This window comes from Erpetoichthys calabaricus, chromosome 12, assembly GCF_900747795.2.
Source record: "Erpetoichthys calabaricus chromosome 12, fErpCal1.3, whole genome shotgun sequence".
Taxonomy (NCBI): domain Eukaryota; kingdom Metazoa; phylum Chordata; class Cladistia; order Polypteriformes; family Polypteridae; genus Erpetoichthys; species Erpetoichthys calabaricus.
In genome coordinates, this window is record NC_041405.2 from 10,045,634 (window position 1) to 10,067,574 (window position 21,941).

Sequence of the window (21,941 nt, forward strand, 5' to 3'; positions counted from 1 at the left end):
TCATTACTGCAAATGTGTTTGTTAGAGATGAGTGCTGTGGCTTTGCTTTTGCTATTGTGAGCCTTGTGGATTGAACTAGTGGTGTACGCCTGAGCTCAGTAGCTAACCTCAACTCTAAAAGTTCTCTGCAGTTGATCTTTACAAGAACACAACAAACAAGAAGCCTGCAGGAGTGAACTCTAAACGTATTTTTTATTTAGACACACCAACTTATCTGCTGACATGCAGCAATAGCTCATTTAATGTGCAAAAAGGGTCTTTACCCTGCGTTTAGCATGTTGCACCAATCCACTCTACAAAATTTAAAACAAGCTGTTCAACAAAATTCAATTCAAAGCTCAACATCCAGCCATTTTTAGTATTGCTGATCCCATTACAGAGGGCTAATCTGCTAGGTGGCACAGACACACACACACACACACACACACACACACTACAGCTGGGTACTTTAAAGTTAATACAAGTGGGCATTTCTGACAGATTTCACCCAGACGGCAACATAGCTGGTGGTCTGAGGCTCAGTATCGATGTGATATTTAGTGTGAGCAGTATCCAGTTTATGACTTTCTAACCAAAATTTAAAGCCATAAGTGGTATATCTTTAAAAAGAAAATTTAAAAATGCTGTCTTGAATAGGTAAAATTTAGTATTATTCATTCGGTTGCATTATTTAGGCAATACACTACCGTACAGTGGGTTCAGAAACTATTCCAAGCTCTTCACTTTTTACATATTTTGGTAAGTTGTGGTAAAAACATTTAAATTCATTTTTTTTTTCTCTCAGTACCCCAGAATGACAAAGCAAAGACAGAATTTTAGAATTTTTTACAAAAAAAAGTTAGAGAAATCTTGCTGTGGAGGCCAGGATCTTACATGAGCTGGAATTCCAAGTGTGATGATGGTGATGAGATACCAGTAACTGATGGACAATATCTAAATTACATTGCATGTTAATTATTTGTTTCACTGTTTGGTCCAACCATCCATCCATTTTCTGCTGCTTATCCAGGTCTGAGTCCCTTTTTCCCACCATCTCCTCCAAGCGCTTTGAGTACTGTGAAAAGTGCTATATAAATGTAATGAATTATTATTATTATTATTAACCCCTCCAGGGGGATTCAGATGTTTTCCCAGGCCAGCCAAGAGATCTAATCTTTCCAGCATGTATAGGGTCTGTATGCAGGCCTCTTCCCAGATGGACATCCTTAAAACACCTCCCGATAAAGACATCCTAATCAGATGCCTGGACCAGCTCCAACCGGTTCCTTTTGATGCTGAGGAGTAGCAGCTTTACTTTGAGCTCCTACCAAATGTCTGCACTCCTCACCTTACCTTGAAGACTGAGCCCAGAGACAAAGAAAACATTAAAACACAAGTATTTATTAACTTAATAATTTGTTACATTCAACTTTAGGAGGCACATTGATATTTTGGCACATTTGCCTGTTTATTGGAACAATGTTCAGTCGTGTCTGGCCATTTTAAACAGATTGTGATTTCTCCAATGACAGACATATTATATTCACACTGTACAGTAGTATCATGCTGACTCAGCATTTTCTGGGTCGACTGGAGAGTTCTGTGTTTTGATTTGGGGGCCAAGTTTGGCATAAACCACCTTGTCGACATCCGTTGGCATCTTTGTGCTGGTTTTCTTGTGTTCCAGGATGGAGTACAAAATCATATTATTAGCTCCCTCAGATGAATTTCCCTAGAAGAGTTATGAAGGTGAAAGTTACATCAGTTAAGAAAGGAGGAGTGACGCTACACAAATATGGCTTAATTTATTTCCTGTTAATTTATCATACATTCCACACCATCATGTAGTCATTGTTCAATTGTAAGACCAATAACAAAAGTACTATATACCAAGAAGGGAAGTTTCTAAATCATCCAGGCAGTCAATCAAGAACATAAGGAATAAACAGTCTGAAGGAAAGGAAAAGGTGGGAGAATACAAAAAACTGACCATTTTGGAAAAGCATGGTTTATTTGCCATTTTAGGACATTGTTTAAATAAATTTAATTCAGTAGATGGTTTAAAAATCCAGAAAAATCTAAATCTGGAATCATTAATTAACTCTCTCTCTTGGAAACATTGAAAACTTTAACTGGAATTTCATCCCTCAAGCACCACACTCTCATAAGACCTCCCCACCTCCAGGGGCCCATTGAAAAGAAGGGTATTGTAGGAAGCCCACTGGGTCCAACTTCATGCTTATCCATGTTGACTCTCATTCTGTCAAGATCAGGGTGGAATTTGGGGGGTCTAATAGCTTTTTTCTATAGTGAAAGCCATTTTGCATAAGCGTTGTTAGGTTTATATCCTGTGTTTCTAAGGGGTGTGGTCTCTGGGGTCGTGACCTCAAGTTCATCAGCAAATGGGAAAAAAGTTCAGCAGTTGTACTAACCTTTGTTTGATCTGTGGATCAATTCTTCAAAAACCTTTATAGTAATTCTCTTTGTCGTTAATTTTTGCCTGCTGTTTGACTCTTGACTGTGATTCTTGCCTCTCGTTTGGATTTCGGTTGCTTTGTTTTTATTTATTTTTTTTTTTTTGTTTTGCCTTTTATCCTGGCAGACATATTGTTGAATATTTTATGGTATCTAATTGACAATTTACAAATGTTAATTTTTATTAAGCAAAAGGAAAAGGAAGAAAATGAAAATTAAGAGGTGACATGATTGAAGTGTTCAAAATTATGAAAGGAATTAGTCTGGTGGATCGAGGCTGTTACTTTAAAATGACATGGTTGGAAACTTGTTAAGGGTGAATTTCACGCAAACATTAAGAACATTTTCTTCATACAGAGAACCATTAACATCTGGAATAAGTGACCAAGTAGAGTGGTATAGAGTAGGAGTTTGGGGCCTTCAAAACTTGACTTGTTGTTGTTTTGGAAGAATTAAGTGGATAGGAATGGCTGGGCTGAGCGGCAAGTTCTCATCAAAATTTTTTTAATGTTCTAATAAGAGGAATAAATAGATACTGGTTCATTATTTTCATAAGGTAAGCAGACAAACTCTCTGGCAATCCTGAAGAACAGAATCACAATGCAAAAATCACTTTTCTTATCTCTCTGCTAAAGCCACAGTATAAAAACCATATTGTCTTTGCAAAAATTCCGGTTAATCAGTTTGTGTGCAGCACTTTGCAAAGGTTTAAAGTTGGCAATACAAAATGGAGAACACTTACCTCCGTTTTTTGATCTGAAGCTGTAAGAACAAAATAGGTAACGATTAGTAAGAACAATGGAGTATCTTAACAAGTCGTGCCAACAATTGCTAAAACAAGACTCCGATTTGAAGAGCATGTCACACAACATGCCATTTGAGGACCCACATAGTTTGTGGTCTTTCTGTCACTCTGTAACTGTTGATTGCATTTATCACTTTTTAGATAATAAAACCAACTCACCTTTTTTACTTCGAGAACATTTGATGATGACTTTTATTAATTGTGCAATGAGCAACAGCAGCAGGAAAGCACCAAAGGATATCACAATATAGAGACCTCAAACAGATGAAGACATAAGTTGGCATTTACAAACTGCTCAAATTATATTTCATTTAAAATATAAAAACGTATAAACATATAAACACCATTCATCTGCCTTTTGTTTATTCTTTAAAAATGTACAGTATACTGTATATTCTAATTGACTGTTCCACGGCGCTGTAATTGTTTGTGGTGGTGAAGCAGGAGCTGAATCTAAAGACAAAATTCTCAGTTTACTGGTCAATTTACATTGCTGGCCTCGCCTATGGTCATGAGCTGTGGGTAATGACTGAAAAAAATGCGACTGCGAGTACAAGAAGTGTCTTTGCAAGGTGACTTGGCCGATACTCCAGATGAGAAGTTCAGCAATTCAGGAGACAGGAAAGCCTCAGTGTAGAACTGCTGCTCCTCTCAATTGAGAGGACCCAGTTGAAGTGGTTTAGGCAGGTCTTAAAGATGCCCCTCAGACAGCTCCCATTAGAGTGGCTACAGGCAACGAACCACTGGGCAGAGACCCTGAGGCAGAGTCAGGACATGTTGGAAGGATTCAATCTCTTGGCTTGGCTGGAATCTGTAGCTGGGCACAGAGAAGGCTGGACCGACCTGCTTGGCCTGATACCACTATGACCTTTTACAGGAAAAGCGGTTTCAGAAAACAAGAAAATGTGAGATGAGATAGTTAACTGGAAACAAAGTAAAACTGAAGTAGATAAATTTGGAACATCCATCCCTGGATGATTTAGATATGTGTATTGCACGCTACATTGCCCATATAAAATAATAATAACAGCAATGGCTTATGCCCAGCCATCTCAATTACTTTTCCAGTTTCTGAATTTCTCAATCACCTGATGATATTCGAGAACATTAGTCAGCCTGGAACTACAACAATGTTTAATAAATGACTTCTTATTTTGCATATTTGGCTGCACCTCCAGGGCCTGAAGCGTTTTGCCAGGCTTATCTGAAGTCAAAGAGTCCCAGCTGATGAGTGGCTTCTGTTAAACCAAATACCTTAAATAGCCGACCTTTAACTCAGACAGAAGATAACAACTCCTGAGTGCTGTTACTTCAATGCCTAGCATGAGGTTAGTGATGTGGACAATGTTACCTGGTGCTGATGTTAGCAGAGCAAACCAATTGCCGAGAACTGAAATAAAGACAGATAAAAAAACATTAATAAAAACTAGAAGTTAATGGCATTCCTTGTGCTTATCATGCTCACTTCAGCAGCACTTTGTGTCTTTGATTCAAGCATTGAAACTAAATTCAAAAAACTGTTTAAGAAGGGAGGATCGTGTAAAAGGTGCAATAAGTATTTATAGAGCTGGGGCTGCTTTAAAATGTACAGCCGTTTGTATTTCCACTGTCTCGTTTCTTCTGACAGAGTTGACTTTTCCTATTTATATCAGACACGCACAAAAAAACCTGTTATTAGGTTTCTCTTTTTTCTTTCACTTTTATCATCTTGTTCCAGAAAAGTACGTCAACTGCCACTATGCAAATGTTACCTCCTTGACACACAAACACACACAGACACACGCACCTCCATTCCTTTGCTTGTTAGGAGTCATTACACAACTCAAATGTAAGTTTCCTGTCAATCCCAAAAGGATCTATCCACTCATGCAAATCAATGGGAAATATAGAAAATACATTGCTAATTATCCATTTGTTATTATTATTATTATTATTATTATTGAGGAAACAACCAGCTGGTCCTGCTCTATTCAAATGTTGAAGATGCCTTTAAATGTAAACCTGTGTCACCTCAGGGCAGATCTGACCACAGTCTGATCCATCCTACTCCCTGCTATTAACTGGCAGCCTGTTACCACCAGGATAGTGAAGAAGTGGAACCTTGAGGCTGAAATGTCTCTAAATGACTGCTACCAAAGAACAGACTGGTCACATGGGGATGACATTGACAGACCCGGTCACTGCATCATAAACTATATTATTTACTGTGTTGGCATTATTTTACCCTCAAAAACAGTGTGTATCTTTTCAAACCCTGGAGCTGAAACGTTTTCTGAATGTGAAGATGACAGCATTCAGATCTGGGTCTGGAGGGCATAGAGTGAAGGAAAGGAAGCTTATAGATCTAAAACAGAAAACAAACACATTCAGAATAACACAATGGATGTTTGGGATGGTGTAATTACTGGACTCAAGCAATCCAGGGGGAATATGGACAGAACTAATGCCCTGAATCAATATTTTAAATAGACTTTCCCTCCTTTCTCCACCACCTTCTTCCAATAACCATTCCCTCCAAACCACCTCTACTGCTTCAACTACTTCAACTGGTATGGACTGTAATGAGTCAGCCACTGACCATAAATATGTGTTGACCAACTGAGGAGAGGAGACTACACACAGGAAAAGCTGCAGGACCGGTTGGAGTCAGTCCTCAAGTTCTTACAGTCTGTGCTGGACAGCTTGTGGCATTCTCTGCTACCTGTTTAGTTTGTCACTTTTTCTTCTTCTTCCTTTTCATCTTTTTCCACTTCTATGTTGGGCTGATGTGCCTGATCAGCCTTCTCCATACAGCTCGGTCTTACACTTCCTCCCCAGTCAGGCCCTTTTCCTTCAGATCTTCTTTTACTTTATCCATCCAGCTCACCTTTGGCCTTCCTCACTTTCACATCTCCTATACCTCCATTCTCATCACTCCTTTGCCCACATATTCATTGCCTCTTCTCATCAGATGTCCATAGCACTTCAGTCTACTTTCCTGTACTTCCTTAGATATCTCGCCCACATTTTGTTAGTAACTCTGATTGTCTCATTTCTTATTCTGTCCTTTAGTGTAACTCCACATTCTCATTTCTGACAAATCTAATTTCTACTCCTGTGCTCCCTTTACTGTCCAAGTCTCAACTCCATCCATCATTGCTGCTCCTACTACTGTTTTAAATACCTTACCTTTAACCTTCGCCAGTTATTTCCTCCACACTGCAGTCTGGTTGTTATCTCTGCATCTAAGTTTCCATCTTGGGCTACCATTGATTCTAAAATTGTTTAAACTTCTCCACTCTTTTCAAAAGCTGTCCATGCAGGCTACCTTTTGAATACTAATCATCGTTAACCCTCAGATATTCTGTCATCTTCCTATTTATCTTCAGTCCTCTATCTTCCAAAGCCCATCTTGATTCTTCCAACTTCCTCTTTACTGGTGCTACACAACACAATGTCATCAGCAAAAAGCCCGAAGCAGGGTGATTGGTCTTTTATCCCATGACTCAACGCCTTTTTATTCTATCACTAAGGATCCAGAAAGTGCCACTGCTGTTTAAAAAATTCTGTATTGTTGCAGTTCTGAAGATACAGGAGCCTCTTCAGCTAATGGCTACAGACCAGTGGCACTTACATCCCACATCATGAAGACCACTGAGAAACTGGTCCTGGGCTATCGGAGTTCTCTTATTAAGACCATATGGATCCACTGCCGTGTGCCTATCAGACAAAGGTTGGAGTGGGAGATGTAGTTATCTCTCTGCTCCACAAGACTGGACAAAGTGGGCAGCACAATGAGGATTCTTTTTTATGATTTCCCCAGTGCTTTCAGTCATTACCATCCAGCCATGCCGGTTAAGGGACAAGCTCAGGATCATGAGCATTTAGTGTCCTGGATAGAAGACTATCTGTCCAAAAGACCAAAGGTTGTGAAGCTCAGGACTTTTGAAACTATTATTAACATTTGTTAAAAGAGTTTATAATTCATATGAAGGGTGGCTGAAATTGTATGATGTGTGCACTACACAAGAAATAAGAAAGAGCGTAGAAAAGACAAGAACAAAGAGATATGTGTGAAATGTGTAAAAACGAGTAACATAACGAAGGGATCCGACCACCCTGCAGTTGAAGGATAGAACTCAGACCACCAGGATGCTTTTAGCCATTCGTGACATAAACCAACTGGATGTGAAAAAAGTTTCTAAATCTACTGGTTTGGGTTTTGATGTTGCAATTCTTTCAGCTATCAGAAGAAGGAAGGTGGACCTCAAAGATGAGACCAACTTTTTCGTTGGTGTGTTTAGAGCCTAGTACTGCGGCACAAGCTTTTTTATTAGAATTAGTAATATGTATTGTCGTTTGCACACACTATACACTAAACAGCAATGTATTAAAATATATAACTTTATTACATTTTATTTAATAGAAAATACAATCTGCTCACCTGATGTACCTCTTCCCCCGGGTTCCACTTGTTTTGTTGTGCCTGAAATGTGAAAACAAACACCTGAGGAAAAACTCCAGTACCTTTCTTTTCTATTAAATGGTTAACTAATCTGGCTTTCATCATGGCAGCATTTCTCATGGATCTCTACTATTGACTACTAGGGGGCTCCGCCCCCTGCTCGCTTCGCTCGCCAACCCCTGGTGTTGGGAATGACAAAGAGCGTGATGTATGAATGAGATATAGAATAGTGTGACGGTGTAGATGATGCAAATAGAAAGCAAACAATAAAGTGTGTGGCACAGTGTAAAGGTTTATTTGAAAATTTCTTTGTACACGCCGTTAAAGTGTAAAAGGTAATTCCAGCGCAGAACTTGTAAGGTCATTTAAGATGGTTATTGTTGTGATCAGAGTCAAGTCTGTCAGAGCTTAGAAAGAGTTGTGTCTTTCCAGGAAGTAATGGAATGACTTGGGTATTTATGTTTTCCACATTAATATTTTTTGGACATAATATAGTGCGTTGTGTTAAAAGGGGCATTTGGTCTAATGAGATTGCTGTTCCAAATCTCTCTGTAACTAAGTCGTCACAGATAAAGGCTTGAGGAATTGTAATAATATGTGGCTGAAGTCCATCTGTATTGGTGAGTGTACCATCTCTCAGTTGTAATAAGCAATTGTTATGATCTGGTTCTGGACATCGTATCTTTTTTACTAACTGTATCTTTTGAAAGCAATGCCAATTGTCTGCGTATTTTAAGGTGCACTGAACAATACCTGAGTGCATGGTATCTGGAAGAATAGCTAATCACTGTCTAAAATCTCCTCCTCATAAAAGTACCTTTCCTCCAAATCGAATATTATTATTCATAAACGTTTGTTCATGCCATTGAACATTCATCAATAAACATTTTTTCAAGACGGATGTCACGTGCAGTGCCACTGTTAATGTTCATAGTGGATTCCGATTTGTAGGATCTAATGCAGTTGATAAAGATTTCACTTTCAGGTACATCGTCAGTTATAAGCTTCTGTAGATATTCAGTATATGAATGTAAAGAAGGCAGTCTAATTTGACCCTTTTGACAACAACGTGTAAATGTATAACTTGTATTGCCAGTTGTTTCTTCAGGGAAGTGAACTGAATGACAATGATTGCAAATGACATTCATGTTTTGCTTGTGCCGTTTGAGAGGCGCGTTGTTGCATGTGTAGTATTTGGGACGTGTTGTTTTGGAGCTGTAATCGATTTGCCTGTGCTGTGTGAGAAGCCCGTTGTAGCCTTCGCTGCCATCAACGTATGTCTGAGACGGGAGGTGTTTCGTTTTGAATCCGTGCCTGTTGCGATGCAGCACTTTGATTGATAGTTTGCGTCATGTGGATCTAGGATGTAGATTTGTGCATATTAAATGAAGTATTGTAGGATCTAATGCAGTTCATAAAGTTTTTACTTTTAAGTACATCGTTAGTTAGAAGCTTTAGTTGAGCTTTGCGTTTTTGGAGTCGAGTCATTTTTTCTTTTAGAAATATGGATAAGTAATAAGGAGTATTGCACTCACTGTTAATATGGAGCCTTTTCTGCGGTTGAACGGTTAATAGTGCCTTATTGTAATGAGATCCACCTATGCTGCATAGCCGTCTATTTTGCTGTTTCTTTCGTGTTCGTGTGTTTGTTCCTGTTATCCTTTCCTTTTCGTTTTGTACCCGTGACCGTGTATTCATGACTTGTTTCTTTCTCAGCATGCGAAATATGGATAAGTAATAAGGAGGATCGCAGTCACTGTTAATATGTTTCCTTTTCTGCAGTTGAACGGTTAATAGTGCTTTATTGTAAGGAGATACACCAATGCTGATACCTATGCTGTCTAGTGTGAAGGTGTTGATGTTCACTTTAGAATATGTGGCTTTGGGTGTCACTTCTTATGGATGTGTGTGTGTGTGGGGGGGGGGTTGAGGATTGTTGTCGCGTGAGCGTCTTCTTTCTTTTTGTGTTCCTGTGTCTTGTTGAATCCCCCTGTTTGTGTGTGTCCCGTCCCTTGCTTGTAGGGTCTGTGGGGTGGTTTTGTGTTCTTTTTTTTGTGTTCCATGGGCTTGTTGAATCCCCCTCTTGGTGTGTGTCCCGTCCGGTGCCTGTAGGGGGGGGGGGGGGGGGGGGGGTGCCTTGCTGTTGTGCGCGAGCGTCTTTTTTTTTTTTTTGGGTCTAGTTTCGTGTGCAATGTGTTTCGTGCTTTGCCTGCATTTCCTCATTTCTACATTTTTCCTGTGCTCACTCCTTTTTTCTGTGGTCTTGTCCGCCTCTCGCGGTCCCTCATCCGCCTCTCTCGCCCTCTTTCGTCCGCCTTTCTCGGCTCCTCAGCCGACTCTCGCGGACTCTTTTTGTGCCTGCGCAGTACGTCTTTTTGTAGCTACGGCCCATTGCTGGATGTGCCTGCGTCCATCATCCGGTTTAGCATTCTCGGTTAGTAATATGGATATGACACAGTGATACCTCCATATTTCATGTGGTCCACAAAGTAAAAAGTTCCCAGTATGGCTTCACTAGTATGGTGCCAATCCAAGTCTGTCTATATCTGTAAGTAAACACATACAAAGTGGCCGACAGATTCCAGTGTTATTCATTTTATGCTGATGTCTCCATCACTACTGAATGAGTTCTCTTCTCTTGGTGATGATCTATAGCCAAGCTGTTCTTGCTATTTTGTCATAGCTGTCAACTCATACTTGTACACGGTCTTGTCATTGCTGCTTAACAGTTATAGAAAAAAATTTGATGATGGGACTGTTGCTGTTTCGTTGTATAGTGATGAGGCAGCAACATCCAGGAGGTTCAGTGTTTGATGAATCCGTGAATTGGATTTGGTTGCTGCTTTTTGGCATCAATAAGAAATTCATCATCAAAGAGTTAGAGCTGCTTAGATGGCCAAGCTTCCAAATCTGACAAAGTGTCATGGCATGTTGTGTCACATTATAACCTGCTTAGTCCAGACCAGGGTCAAGGTGGTGGCTGGAGCTAGCATAAAGCGCGAGGCAGGAATAAACAATGGACAGGCCACTAGTGCATCACAGGGCAAACACACACAGATTGGGGTCAGTTGAATGACACCAGTTCACTGAATTTGCATGTCTTTGAACAGCGGGATGGAAAGCCACTCAGACACAGGGAGTACATGCAAGCTCCATGCAGGGAAGACCTGGGACACTAACCCCTGGTCTCCGTACTGCGAGGCAACAGTGCTACCACGACAGAATTGTGATGCCCGTCTAGCCTAGTGTTTTCATCATTATTATAATGGATGGCTTTCTCCTTCTGAGTTTGAATTCTAGTCCAATCATTGTCTGTATGCAGTCTGCACGTTCATCTCATTCCCTTACTGATTTTCTTCACATACTCCACTTCCCACCCAACACCTCAAGGGTGTTCACAGTTAAGCTAATTGTTGAGTGTGTGAGTGTGCACTGCAATGGACTCAGGTCCCATCCAGGTTTTGTTTCTAATATAAGCATTGTCGACCAGGGACTCTAACATTGCAAATAAGGAAAACCAGGAATTTTAATAAATTATTATTATTCATCAGTTTGCATTAAAAAGTAGTTAACTGCATCATAAACAGTTGGGTGAGGCATATTCTAATGGCATTAGAGGAGAGGCTGGAATCAACTCAGCATGGAGTGCTGATCCATTGTAGAACAACAGCAGCGCTTAAACCAGAACCATTTAGAGCTGCCAATTACCCAAAAGAGAAATGTTTGTAATACAAGAGGAAAACTGGAGCACAAGGAGGAAAACCCCATGTAGACATAAGGAAAACATGCAAAGTCCTTGTGCTCAAGCTCCAGGCTCTGTTACTAACACTCTCTATGACATCATTTTGGAGGCTAACACTTCTAATAATACTAATTCTAATATTAATTATAAAATCGATTATGCTAGTCACTATTGCTAGTACCTGGGAGTGCAGCTGGATGATAAATTAGACTGGACTGCCAATACTGATGCTCTGTGTAAGAAAGGACAGAGCCGGTTATACTTCCTTAGAAGGCTGGTGTCCTTCAACATCTGCAATAAGATGCTGCAGATGTTCTATCAGACGGTTGTGGCGAGCACCCTCTTCTACGCGGTGGTGTGCTGGGGAGGCAGCATAAAGAAGAGGGACACCTCACACCTTGAGAAACTGGTGAGGAAGGCAGGCTCTATTGTATACATGGAGCTGGACAGTCTGACATCCGTGGCAGAGCAACGGGCGCTCAAAAGGCTCCTGTCAATCATGGAGAATCCACTGCATCCACTGAACAGGATCATCTCCAGACAGAAGAGCAGCTTCAGCGACAGACCGCTGTCACCGTCCTGCTCCACTGACAGACTGAGGAGATCGTTTCTCCTCCACACTACGCGACTCTTCAATTCCACCCGATGGGTTAAACGTTAACATTATATTAAGTTATTGTCTTTTTTTTTCCTGTATTGTTATCAATCTTTAATTTAATATTGTTTTTTTTGTATCAGTATGCTGCTACTGGAGTATGTGAATTTCCCCTTGGGATTAATAAAGTATCTATCTATCTATCTATCTATCTATCTATCTATCTATCTATCTATCTATCTATCTATCTATAAGCAAAATGATTCGCACAAAACTGAGTTTGCAGTGAAAAGCAGTGCTTTGCTTCACCAAAAATGTGCAAAATAAATTTGCATTGCAGGTCCCGGAAAACTTGTGCCATTCCACAAAAGAAGAAAAAGAGTTTAGTTCCCGATTAGAAGCATTTTCATGCATTAATTCTGAATGATTCTCATAATCTTCTTTTGCTTAAACTGTATAGGTTCAGCTCTCTTAACCTTTCCTCATAACTCATCCACTGTAGTCTCTTCTCTGGACTTTTTCTAGTGCTGTTAAGTCCTGTGTTGTAGCCTGGAGACCAAAACTGCACCCAGGACTCCAGATGAGGCCTCACCAGTGTGTTATAAAGGTTGAGCAGAACCTCCTGTGACTTGTACTCCACACATCAAGGCGCTATATAACCTGACATTCTGTTAGCCTTCTTAATGGCTTCTGAACACCATCTGGAAGTTGACACCATCAAGTCCACTGTGACTCCTAAATTCGTCACATAAGGTGGACTTTTCGATTTTCAGACCTCCCATTGTGCATTCAAACCTAATATTTTTACTTTTTACATGTAATACTTTACATTTACTTACATTAAATTTCATCTACCACAAAATAAATATTATCTGCCATTCCACTCAGCTTGGTATCATCTGCAAAACTTAACCAGCTTGTTCCTTATATTCCTATCTAAATCATTTATAAATATTAAAAATAGCACCGGCCGTAGCACTGACCCCTGCTGGTCACCACTCTTAACATCGGCCAATTCTGATGAGGTTCCTCACACCATCACCCTCTGCTTCCTGCGTCTGAGCCAATTCTGCCCCCATCTACAAACATCACCCTGAACTATCACTTCTTTTAGTTTGATGCCCACCCTCTTGTGTGGCACCTTCTCAAGTGCTTTCTGAAAGTCGAAATAAATAATATCATGTGCTCCACTTTGATTATGACATATGGGTTTTGGAGGAAACCCACGTGTTACTGAAGAACATGCAAATGTCACACCATGCAGCTCCTTCATTAAGCTTCTCTTTACCTTAATTGCCATTGTCTTCTTAAGTAAAAATAAAATAACTACACAATGCCAGTGTTCTAGAAATTCAAAAAGATTCGATACACTAAAGACATGAAACTCTGGGCTAAAGAACTGAGAAAAGTGAAATCTTACCTCTGTCTTGAAGGCCATACTGTTGACTCTGGATAGTAAAGCCTCCCTGTTCTCTGTACTTACAGATGTAAGTTGCATCGCTGGTCTCATTGACGTTCTTTACCGTAAACTCCGCTCCCAGTTTGTTCCCCACAGACTTTGACATGATCTTTATTCCATTTTCATAAAGATGAAAAGCATTTGGTGGATTTTGTGCTTTTTTCCCTTTTGGGAAAAAACATTTAAAGATCACGTCCAGACCCCCTTGGACAGACTTCTTTTTCTCAGCTTGTAAAGTGAGCACAGACGCTGCAACAGATAATTACATTTTATTACCAATGGCTTCCAGATCTAAGTGAAGCTATTCGTACATTAAAGATTACGTGCAGAAACTATTTTTTTTTTCTTTAACCATTGCCCTTAAATATGTTTATTACTGTACAAGAGTATAAGTTTTTTAATTGTGTTCACACCACAAAAGGACTTTTTTTAACATTGAGGTTCTATATATTAAAAGTGTACCAGAAAGACAAATTTAGCACTTCACAGAAAGCTGAAAATTAAAAGTGCTGTGAAGAGGCAGCGTAACCTGCTACTTCGCTTTCTTGTCTTAGCCATTCAGTCACAACTATTAAAAGCAAACACATATCAAAGGATTATCTTTTCTGAGTGGAGGGAAAAAGTCATCTTCTTCAAGAGTAAAACTGAAATCCAATTAAAAATAAGACAAACAGCCACAAACAAAAGTTTATCTCAATTATTTGAACATTTGCCTTAGCTTGAATGGCCATTAAAATGTGGGTGACTTTATGATATTTATTGTGGCTACTCCACCAAGCGCCGTTAAGCAATCCTGTCTGACAATGAATTGATGTGAAGCAGGTGGCTGCTGTCTGTTGTCCACCCGTAAGTCAAATGTTCTGCTCAAAGGTCGATCTTTGATGGCTCATGAAAGAAAGGATACATGAGACACAACTGAGGTAAAAGGAGGCAAAAAATGACAATTTGGGCAGAAAAGCATGTTATATTTTCAGAGGTTTCTTTCTAGTCTTCTTTTAATCTCTTTCAAGACTTATTTGTCTAATTATTGGACCGATTCCTTTATCCAAAGTGAGATACAACATCTGGGATATGATCAGTCGCATTTCTTTTCCAATTGGAGCACAGGCAGATGAAGTGACTTTCTCATGGTCACACAGTGGTGGGATTTGAACCCACAACCTCAGGGTTTAACTCTTTGAGGGCTGAATATTTTTTCCAAAACATATAGTTTTCTGAAAAGCAATGGGTTCCCGCAGAACTCAACAAAACTCGTATATTGTTGTATGCCGAGGCTGCCAGTGTTCTAAGAATGTGCGGTAGGCTTGCTGCCAGGCTGTCTTCGCGTGGCTGGGGCAGCAGCAGTGGTCACTGTCTCAGTTTATTGCAATCTGGTTTCTACCTCTTATCATTGTTAAGTGGCAGTCCACCCATGCGAACAGTGCCATAGGCATGTCAGCTACTTGAACCTGTTCAGCACAACAGATAGTTGCAGACCAATCAGCTGAAGCTGGAACATCACTTGTCTTTGATCACTTTTATCAAAATCAGAGTCCAACAAGTCATAGTCTAGTATAGGCAAAACATCATCCCCAGAATATTCTGCTTTACGCATCTGCTTTGATCTCTTGCCAGATGTCAGGGCCATTTTTGCCATTGTTTGTGCCTTGCTACTCATGGGAGTGCAGGAAATCTCAGTCAAAACCAACAAAACTAATTTTCCTTCTAGCAACGAGACTCCAAGTAAAAACATAATGGTTGGTTTTGTCACAGTCTACAGTTGATTACCATTGTCATCTCCTCCTTTTGACAAAAGTTGACATCAGCCCTGAAAGAGTTCCAAAGTTTTAAGCACTACACCACAATGCCTGCCTTTTCTTCCAGAATGAGTTTGATCTAATTGGAGTACAGCAATATACTTTAGATTAGAGCAACTGATAGTATTATTTAGAGGCAAGGACTACAGTTTTGTAATCGTAGTAAAGTGTTTAATTACCACAAACAACTGTCCATGCATTTCACCAGATATTACTGAGCACACAATGCAGATACTTTCAAACTGTAAAAAAAAATATGTGTCAGGACACAACTTGGAAAATCTGAGCCCATCATGTGACTTTACTGAGACCTTTGCTGAAACTCGAGAGGAGACACTTATGAGAACACCGGGCAATTTTGTCTCAGGAGAAACATCTGAGAAGTAGGAAACAAAAGACAATGTCTCCATTTTAATCCTTTCTGATCTCATTATTGAATAGGAGAAACCAAAAAGGTACTAAGGAGATCTGTTTTTCTTTTCTTTTTTTTTTTGATTTTTCATTCCTGTTTATTTAGCTCTCAAAATGGTGTTGTACAGTAAAAGGAGATTTAAACAACAGGCGGCTGTTGAATTTCTTGTGGTGGAAAGAAAATCCCACTAAGGTACAGTAGATTTAAGAGAAGATAAAAAAAATCTAATTTGTACGTCCTTGAAGCCTTTAAAGACAAGTCTGTGGGACAAGGAGGTTATGGAAGATGAGAAGAAAGGGACTGAGAGTTGAGGATTCAGAGTGGAACAAGCAGGGGATGCACACTTTTATTTCAAATTAAGTTGAAGGGGATTAAGCAGGAAAATGTGCAATGTAGCAAACTCATCTATGCATGAGATCAAACAATTCTAGGATAAATTATTACCAATAAAAGAACCGTGTTTTGCCCAGCTTCTGCAATAAAATCTCACAGTTAAATGTGCTGTGGGCCACATTTCGAAATTAAACACTAAACACCCTCGATATGACTTTTCATTATAAATGTTTATAATTATTTTTATAATTACTAGGAAGCTTTGCTCCCTGGTTGCTTCGCTCGCCAACCTCCCCGGCCTGCGCTACGTGCCAGCCGCTTCACGTCTCTGCCGCTCACGTATATGGGTTTCACTTTCACCAAACAACAAATCTTTTAATTTTTACGCTTCTTCATTGGGAAGCAGCAGTACTTTTCCGTGATGGCAACACAAATTAGATGATCTACAAGTCTCCAGCTTAAAGTTTAAATCCGAACAATATATTCAATCTCTTTTCTCTGTTCCATTAATTTCACCGAGTAATAATTTCCGTTTGTTTGTGCTAATGCGATCTCCACTATCAATTTTTCGAGACTTTCGAATTTTAGTACTTTCATTATCTCTAACCTGCTCTGCATGTTTTTTGAATACTTTATGACGTTCTACTTTGTCATCTACTCTTTGTCTTTTATTTCTGGCCCCAGCGTGGTTAAATCTCTTAGCACAAAGTCTCGTCTCACAGGACGTGAAAGTATCTCTCTGAAAAATTCACATCTCGTCCCAGGATAAAAAGTCACGTCTTATCCCAGGATAAAAAGTCACGTCTCGTCCCAGGATAAAAAGTCACGTCTCGTCCCAGGATAAAAAGTCACATCTCGTCCCAGGATAAAAAGTCATGTCTCGTCCCAGGTTAAAAAGTCACGTCTCGTCCCAGGATAAAAAGTCACGTCTCGTCCCAGGATAAAAAGTCACGTCTCGTCCCAGGTTAAAAAGTCACGTCTCGTCCCAGGATAAAAAGTCACGTCTCGTCCCAGGTTAAAAAGTCACGTCTCGTCCCAGGTTAAAAAGTCACGTCTCATCCCAGGTTAAAAAGTCACGTGTCGTCCCGGTATTTTTTTATTATAATAGAGAGATGTATTATAATTGTTTATAATTATAAATGTAAGTGTCGAAGGTTACATTAGGTGTATGAGTCTCCATCATTATATACTCATTGTCCACACTCTCACCATGGAAATCAGACTGAGCTCAAGACGAAAATGAGAAGTTCTGCATCCACTGCATGCCTTTGTATTTAAATACACAGGTTCAATGTAAAGATTTTCATTCCATACTGTACACAATTCAACCAATGCTTAACTTTCATGGAAAGTAATCAACTGACAAAACAGTCAATGATGGAAAGGAGAAGATCGACAAAACTGCCTGTTAGTCTAAGGAGTAGGTGCCCAACTCCGGTCCTGGAGGGCTGCAGCGGATGAAAGTTTTCATTCTAACCATTTTCATAATTAGTGACCAGTTATTACTGCTAATTAACTTTATTTATTTGATTTGCTATTTAAGACTCAGACCCTTTAATTAACAATGAGTAATGTCAGTCAAAGAAGGCCGCTGCGGCTGCGGGTTTTTTTCCCAACCCAATTGCGTCATGAGAAGTCATTTCTTCTTCTTGTTCATGTGACATTTTGAATTTTGAATCCTTAATTGCTTATTTTAGTCTTAAACAACTGCATTCACTTTTTTTAATGGCTAATTGTTAGTAATAAGACAGAAATGGCAAAGGCGTCAGCGGTTCTCCATCTTGCTTGTTTCAGTTTATACGTGTGTGTGTATTCATCGTGCACTGTTTGGTTGAATAAAGTACTCAGAAATAAACTGAAGTGAAAAAAGTGAAGAACTGAGAATTATGCATCCATTTTAGGCTTCAAATCATCTGAATGGTATCATCCATCCATCCATCCATTTTCCAACCCGCTGAATCCAAACACAGGGTCACGGGGGTCTGCTGGAGCCAATCCCAGCCAACACAGGGCACAAGGCAGGGAACCAATCCTGGGCAGGGTGCCAACCCACCGCAGGACGCACACAAACACACCCACACACCAAGCACACACTAGGGCCAATTTAGAATCGCCAATCCACCTAACCTGCATGTCTTTGGACTGTGGGAGGAAACCGGAGCGCCCGGAGGAAACCCACGCAGACACGGGGAGAACATGCAAACTCCACGCAGGGAGGACCCGGGAAGCGAACCCGGGTCCCCAGGTCTCCCAACTGCGAGGCAGCAGCGCTACCCACTGCGCCACCGTGCCGCCCCAATGGTATCATTAGAAAGAAAAAAAAAAGCTTACAATTTAAGAATGACCTGACATTCCACAGTTGAAACGCTAACAAGCTATGATATTAAACAAGATTTGTCACTGGCAAAGAACTGTGCCTAATTAAGCAAATGGGTTGGAAAACAGGACCACCATTGTTCTAAGGTTTGAAAACTCTGAAAAGAAAAGCAGAAAGGACTTTTGAAACCTTAAGAAAAAATAAATTTAAAACAGCATTCTCCATTCAGACACAACGCTTTGCTGTGCTTAGTCAGCTCTTGTTGTGATTCATTGGCTGCTCTCCCGTTCGTTGAGTGTCTTTTCATGCACATTGTTCCCAGGTCTTATGTAGATGTACCTTTCATACCCTTTTACATACAACAGTTTTTTGTCTGATTTAATTTTTAAAGTTATATTTTCCTCCCAGTTGGATTAAACAGATTTGTGTCATGTAATGTTACATTAGTCTTGTTACTTCATGCTATGTCTTGTCATTTTATGTTATACTTTGCAAAGACAATTTATTTTCACTTTTTATGCTAGCTAGCAGAATAGTGTTGGCAGCATTTACTGTATGTTGTAAAAAATGTATAACTCTTGTTTCTTAAGGAAGAATGTCACCCTGAGTTAAAGATGGTTTCTTATAATAAAATGTTCCTATTAAGACTGTTTGAGAATTGTATGCTTTGAAATGTTCACTTGCATTCCCGATCCTTTACAAGACAGTGAAAATTTCAAAACCCATGAAACAGAGAGTTGGTGGCCATGCTTCACGCTGGGGGCTTTCTATTTATTTTAAAAGAAATGCTTACTCACGTTTGACTGTCAAGCTCAAGAAGTTCTTTTCCTTGATGTGTGTCATATTTTCTGTTGTCTTCTCTTCATAAAGGCAGATGTAGTTCCCCGTCTGCTCTTGTCTGATGTTCTCCAGCTTGAAGGTGACAAGGCCCATCTCTTCAGCACTCGGCTTGATTTGCACTTTCTCCCCATTTTTATATAAATTCACCGAGATGTCGTTGTGTTTTCCCATTTCTTGAACTCGACATTTAAGGATCACTGATTCTCCTTCTTCTGCAACGTCCTTAGCACTTAAAATATCTAATTGATGCAAGATATCTAAAAATAATGTGTTAGCACATCACAAAGAGGTCTGATTTAAAAAACGAACAAACAAACAAACAAACTACCAAATCTCATAACATCAGAAACTTCAGCTTTCTTTTACTGCCTTAATGCTAGGAAACCCTTTTGTGTAAGATCTTAGGGTTAGGCATATATTATATCTAATCTGTTTTAAAATTTATAACTTTATTAAATATGTTGTTTATATAAACTATTCTATTTGTCTTCCAATAATTAATATTTGAAATATAATAATCATATAGTAATAATTATTCAAAAGGCTTACTTTTCATTTTTTCATTTTCCAGCAATTGAAGTTTTATTAAATATTTGTCCATATTTCCCTTAATTGCTTTAAAGATCTTTAAAGTCATTATTGTGATATGAGGCAGAATTCATGTTATGAGTCCTGAGGAAGGCTAACAGTTGAAATGCTGTGTTATAATTTATCTTTATTTTTTCCTTTTGTGGCTGTGTCCTCTTTTGTAGTAACACATTTTAAATGGTGTTTTAATTGTGCTTTAATACGACAATTTGCTCTGCCGCCTCACAGCTCCATAAGTCGCCTGTTCACTGCCTGTATGGATTTTTCATGCTCTCCTTTGTTATTTCTGCTCTATTTTTTTTCCCCACACATCTGAATTAATTGCCTGAATTTCTTGACGCATTGTACAAAGGAGTGTAGCCTGTTAAAGGTTGATGAGTTTCCCCTGCTGTAGTATCTGCTTGTTAGGGAATTCAGAAAACGAGTGGATGGATGGTTGGATGAAGTAGCAAAACAACCCTGAAAAAATGTGAAATAGACCCAAACCCACCTAATTTACCTCCAGCACAGTTTTCCCACTCATATTTTCAGAGAGCGTTATATTAAATTAGTTAGCTTAACCAGAGACTCACCTCTGCTTTCGTATTTGCGTATTTTTGTAATTATATGTACGTAGATGAGACGTGGGCTCAGTGGTTAAGCCTACCAGCTTTTCAAATGTCCTGTTGTGGTCATTTCACCGTGTGGAGTTTTCATGTTCTCCTCTTTTCTGTATATGCTTGTCTTCTGTGTCCTCCCACGTCTCAAAGCTATGCCCAGTAGTGTAATTCCCTTCTCCGAGTGATCAGGCCCATTTTGAGCATGTGAATGAGAGCCATTTGTGATGGACTGACACACCGTCTGGTGCTGGGTCCTGTCTGTTTTTACTACTGAGATGAACTCAACTGCCACTGCCTTCAGAAAATGAATTAATTGATTATTTCGCTAGTTTGGACTCATGAAGGTGAATAGGAGAGATGAGCTTGTTGGGTTGAATGGCCTGTTCTCGTCAAAATTGTTCTAATGTTCTAATCAGGTTATTAATGGAAATTGTTCTGCTTAAGTTACTAAAAGCAAATACATATTACTTAAAATCTTAGCACTGCGGTTAAAAAAAGTAAGCCACAACAATAAGATTAACCAAAGGAAATGTTGTATTTTATAACAACCTTATGTAAGGTGCGATTCAGTTGTCTAATGGAAAATAATGAATATAACAAGAGGTTTAGAATGTTTAAATGCAAGATAAAAACAGGACATCTAATGCTAACCGAACGTATCCTGGCTTCATTTCTTCTTTCATTTCTTTTTGATAAGTTCTGTATTACAGCAATGAAGAATTCTGAGTTTTAAAATTCTTCAAGATTCTTGCCAATTTGATAAAAAGGGAGCATTAAAAGTTTTTTTATTACATTGTCATCTTCTACACCACTGAAATGAGGCGATGCCTTTTATACGCACACTATTATTGTCACTCACTAACCTTTTCTTTACTTTCTGCTAAAGCCTATAAATAAAATGTTTCGCTGACTCGCCCTTTCCTTGATACTTTCACAAAAATAGACACTGATTACTGGGAGTCTTCTTTAATAATAAGACTTTTGAATTTCAATCTTTTCCATTTTTCAAATGTTGCAGTTAATTTTTGGTTAGAGTTTCTTGTATTGGACAATCAGTTGTGGGCAAGACAAAACCTTCCTGTTCTTCTCAATAAATTATGTAAGTGCACAACATGATGTAGGATCATATAAATATAAATTGTTTCTGTTCTGCTGTATCATTCAATTCAGAGACTTGTGTACTCTTATTATGATAAGTTAATTTTAAAATCTTGGAAGTCCTGTGCTTAATTCTGCATTAAAGGTAATGCTAAGAATAAGAGAAGTGCTTACCCGAAGTCACTAGCTTCATCTGTCCAACTGCAAAACAAATCAGTGTTCTTATTATAAGATATTAGCTGTATAAGAGACACGTTTAATAGCACAAACCTAAACAAAGTAAATGACACCCACCTATCAGCACAAAGCACAATGGCCATCGCATGTTGTCTCGCTCCTCAGGCAGTGAGGTGTGAAAGTAACTGCTGCTCAGAATGACTTCAGGTAGTGTGAGATGAACACTGCCTCTCATCAGCACAGGAAGAGTTACTCACAGAATGTCACAACTTAACAAACAAG

General features: G+C 39.3%; 1 protein-coding gene across 1 annotated transcript; it reads right to left on the reverse strand.

Annotated features, from left to right (window-relative positions):
• Window positions 1–1,540: 1,540 nt before the first annotated feature.
• On the reverse strand, window positions 1,541–21,695 carry LOC114663230 (uncharacterized). The gene is made up of 5 exons (XM_051934898.1): window positions 21,657–21,695; window positions 19,155–19,454; window positions 13,461–13,748; window positions 3,197–3,216; window positions 1,541–1,711 (listed from the first exon to the last, which is right to left on the reverse strand). Exons 1-5 carry the CDS (start codon window positions 21,673–21,675, stop codon window positions 1,541–1,543), a joined length of 798 nt encoding a protein of 265 aa, XP_051790858.1. The 5' UTR covers window positions 21,676–21,695.
• Between the last annotated feature and the right edge of the window lie 246 nt (window positions 21,696–21,941).

Bases quoted from the DNA above. Each gene is read 5' to 3' on its own strand.
- LOC114663230 (XM_051934898.1), bottom strand. The intron at 13,749-19,154 runs GTGAGTAAGCAT...TATCTGTTGCAG, and splicing joins CTTGAGCTTGACAGTCAAAC to CGTCTGTGCTCACTTTACAA. The intron at 3,217-13,460 runs GTAAGATTTCAC...TTGTTCTTACAG, and splicing joins GTATGGCCTTCAAGACAGAG to CTTCAGATCAAAAAACGGAG.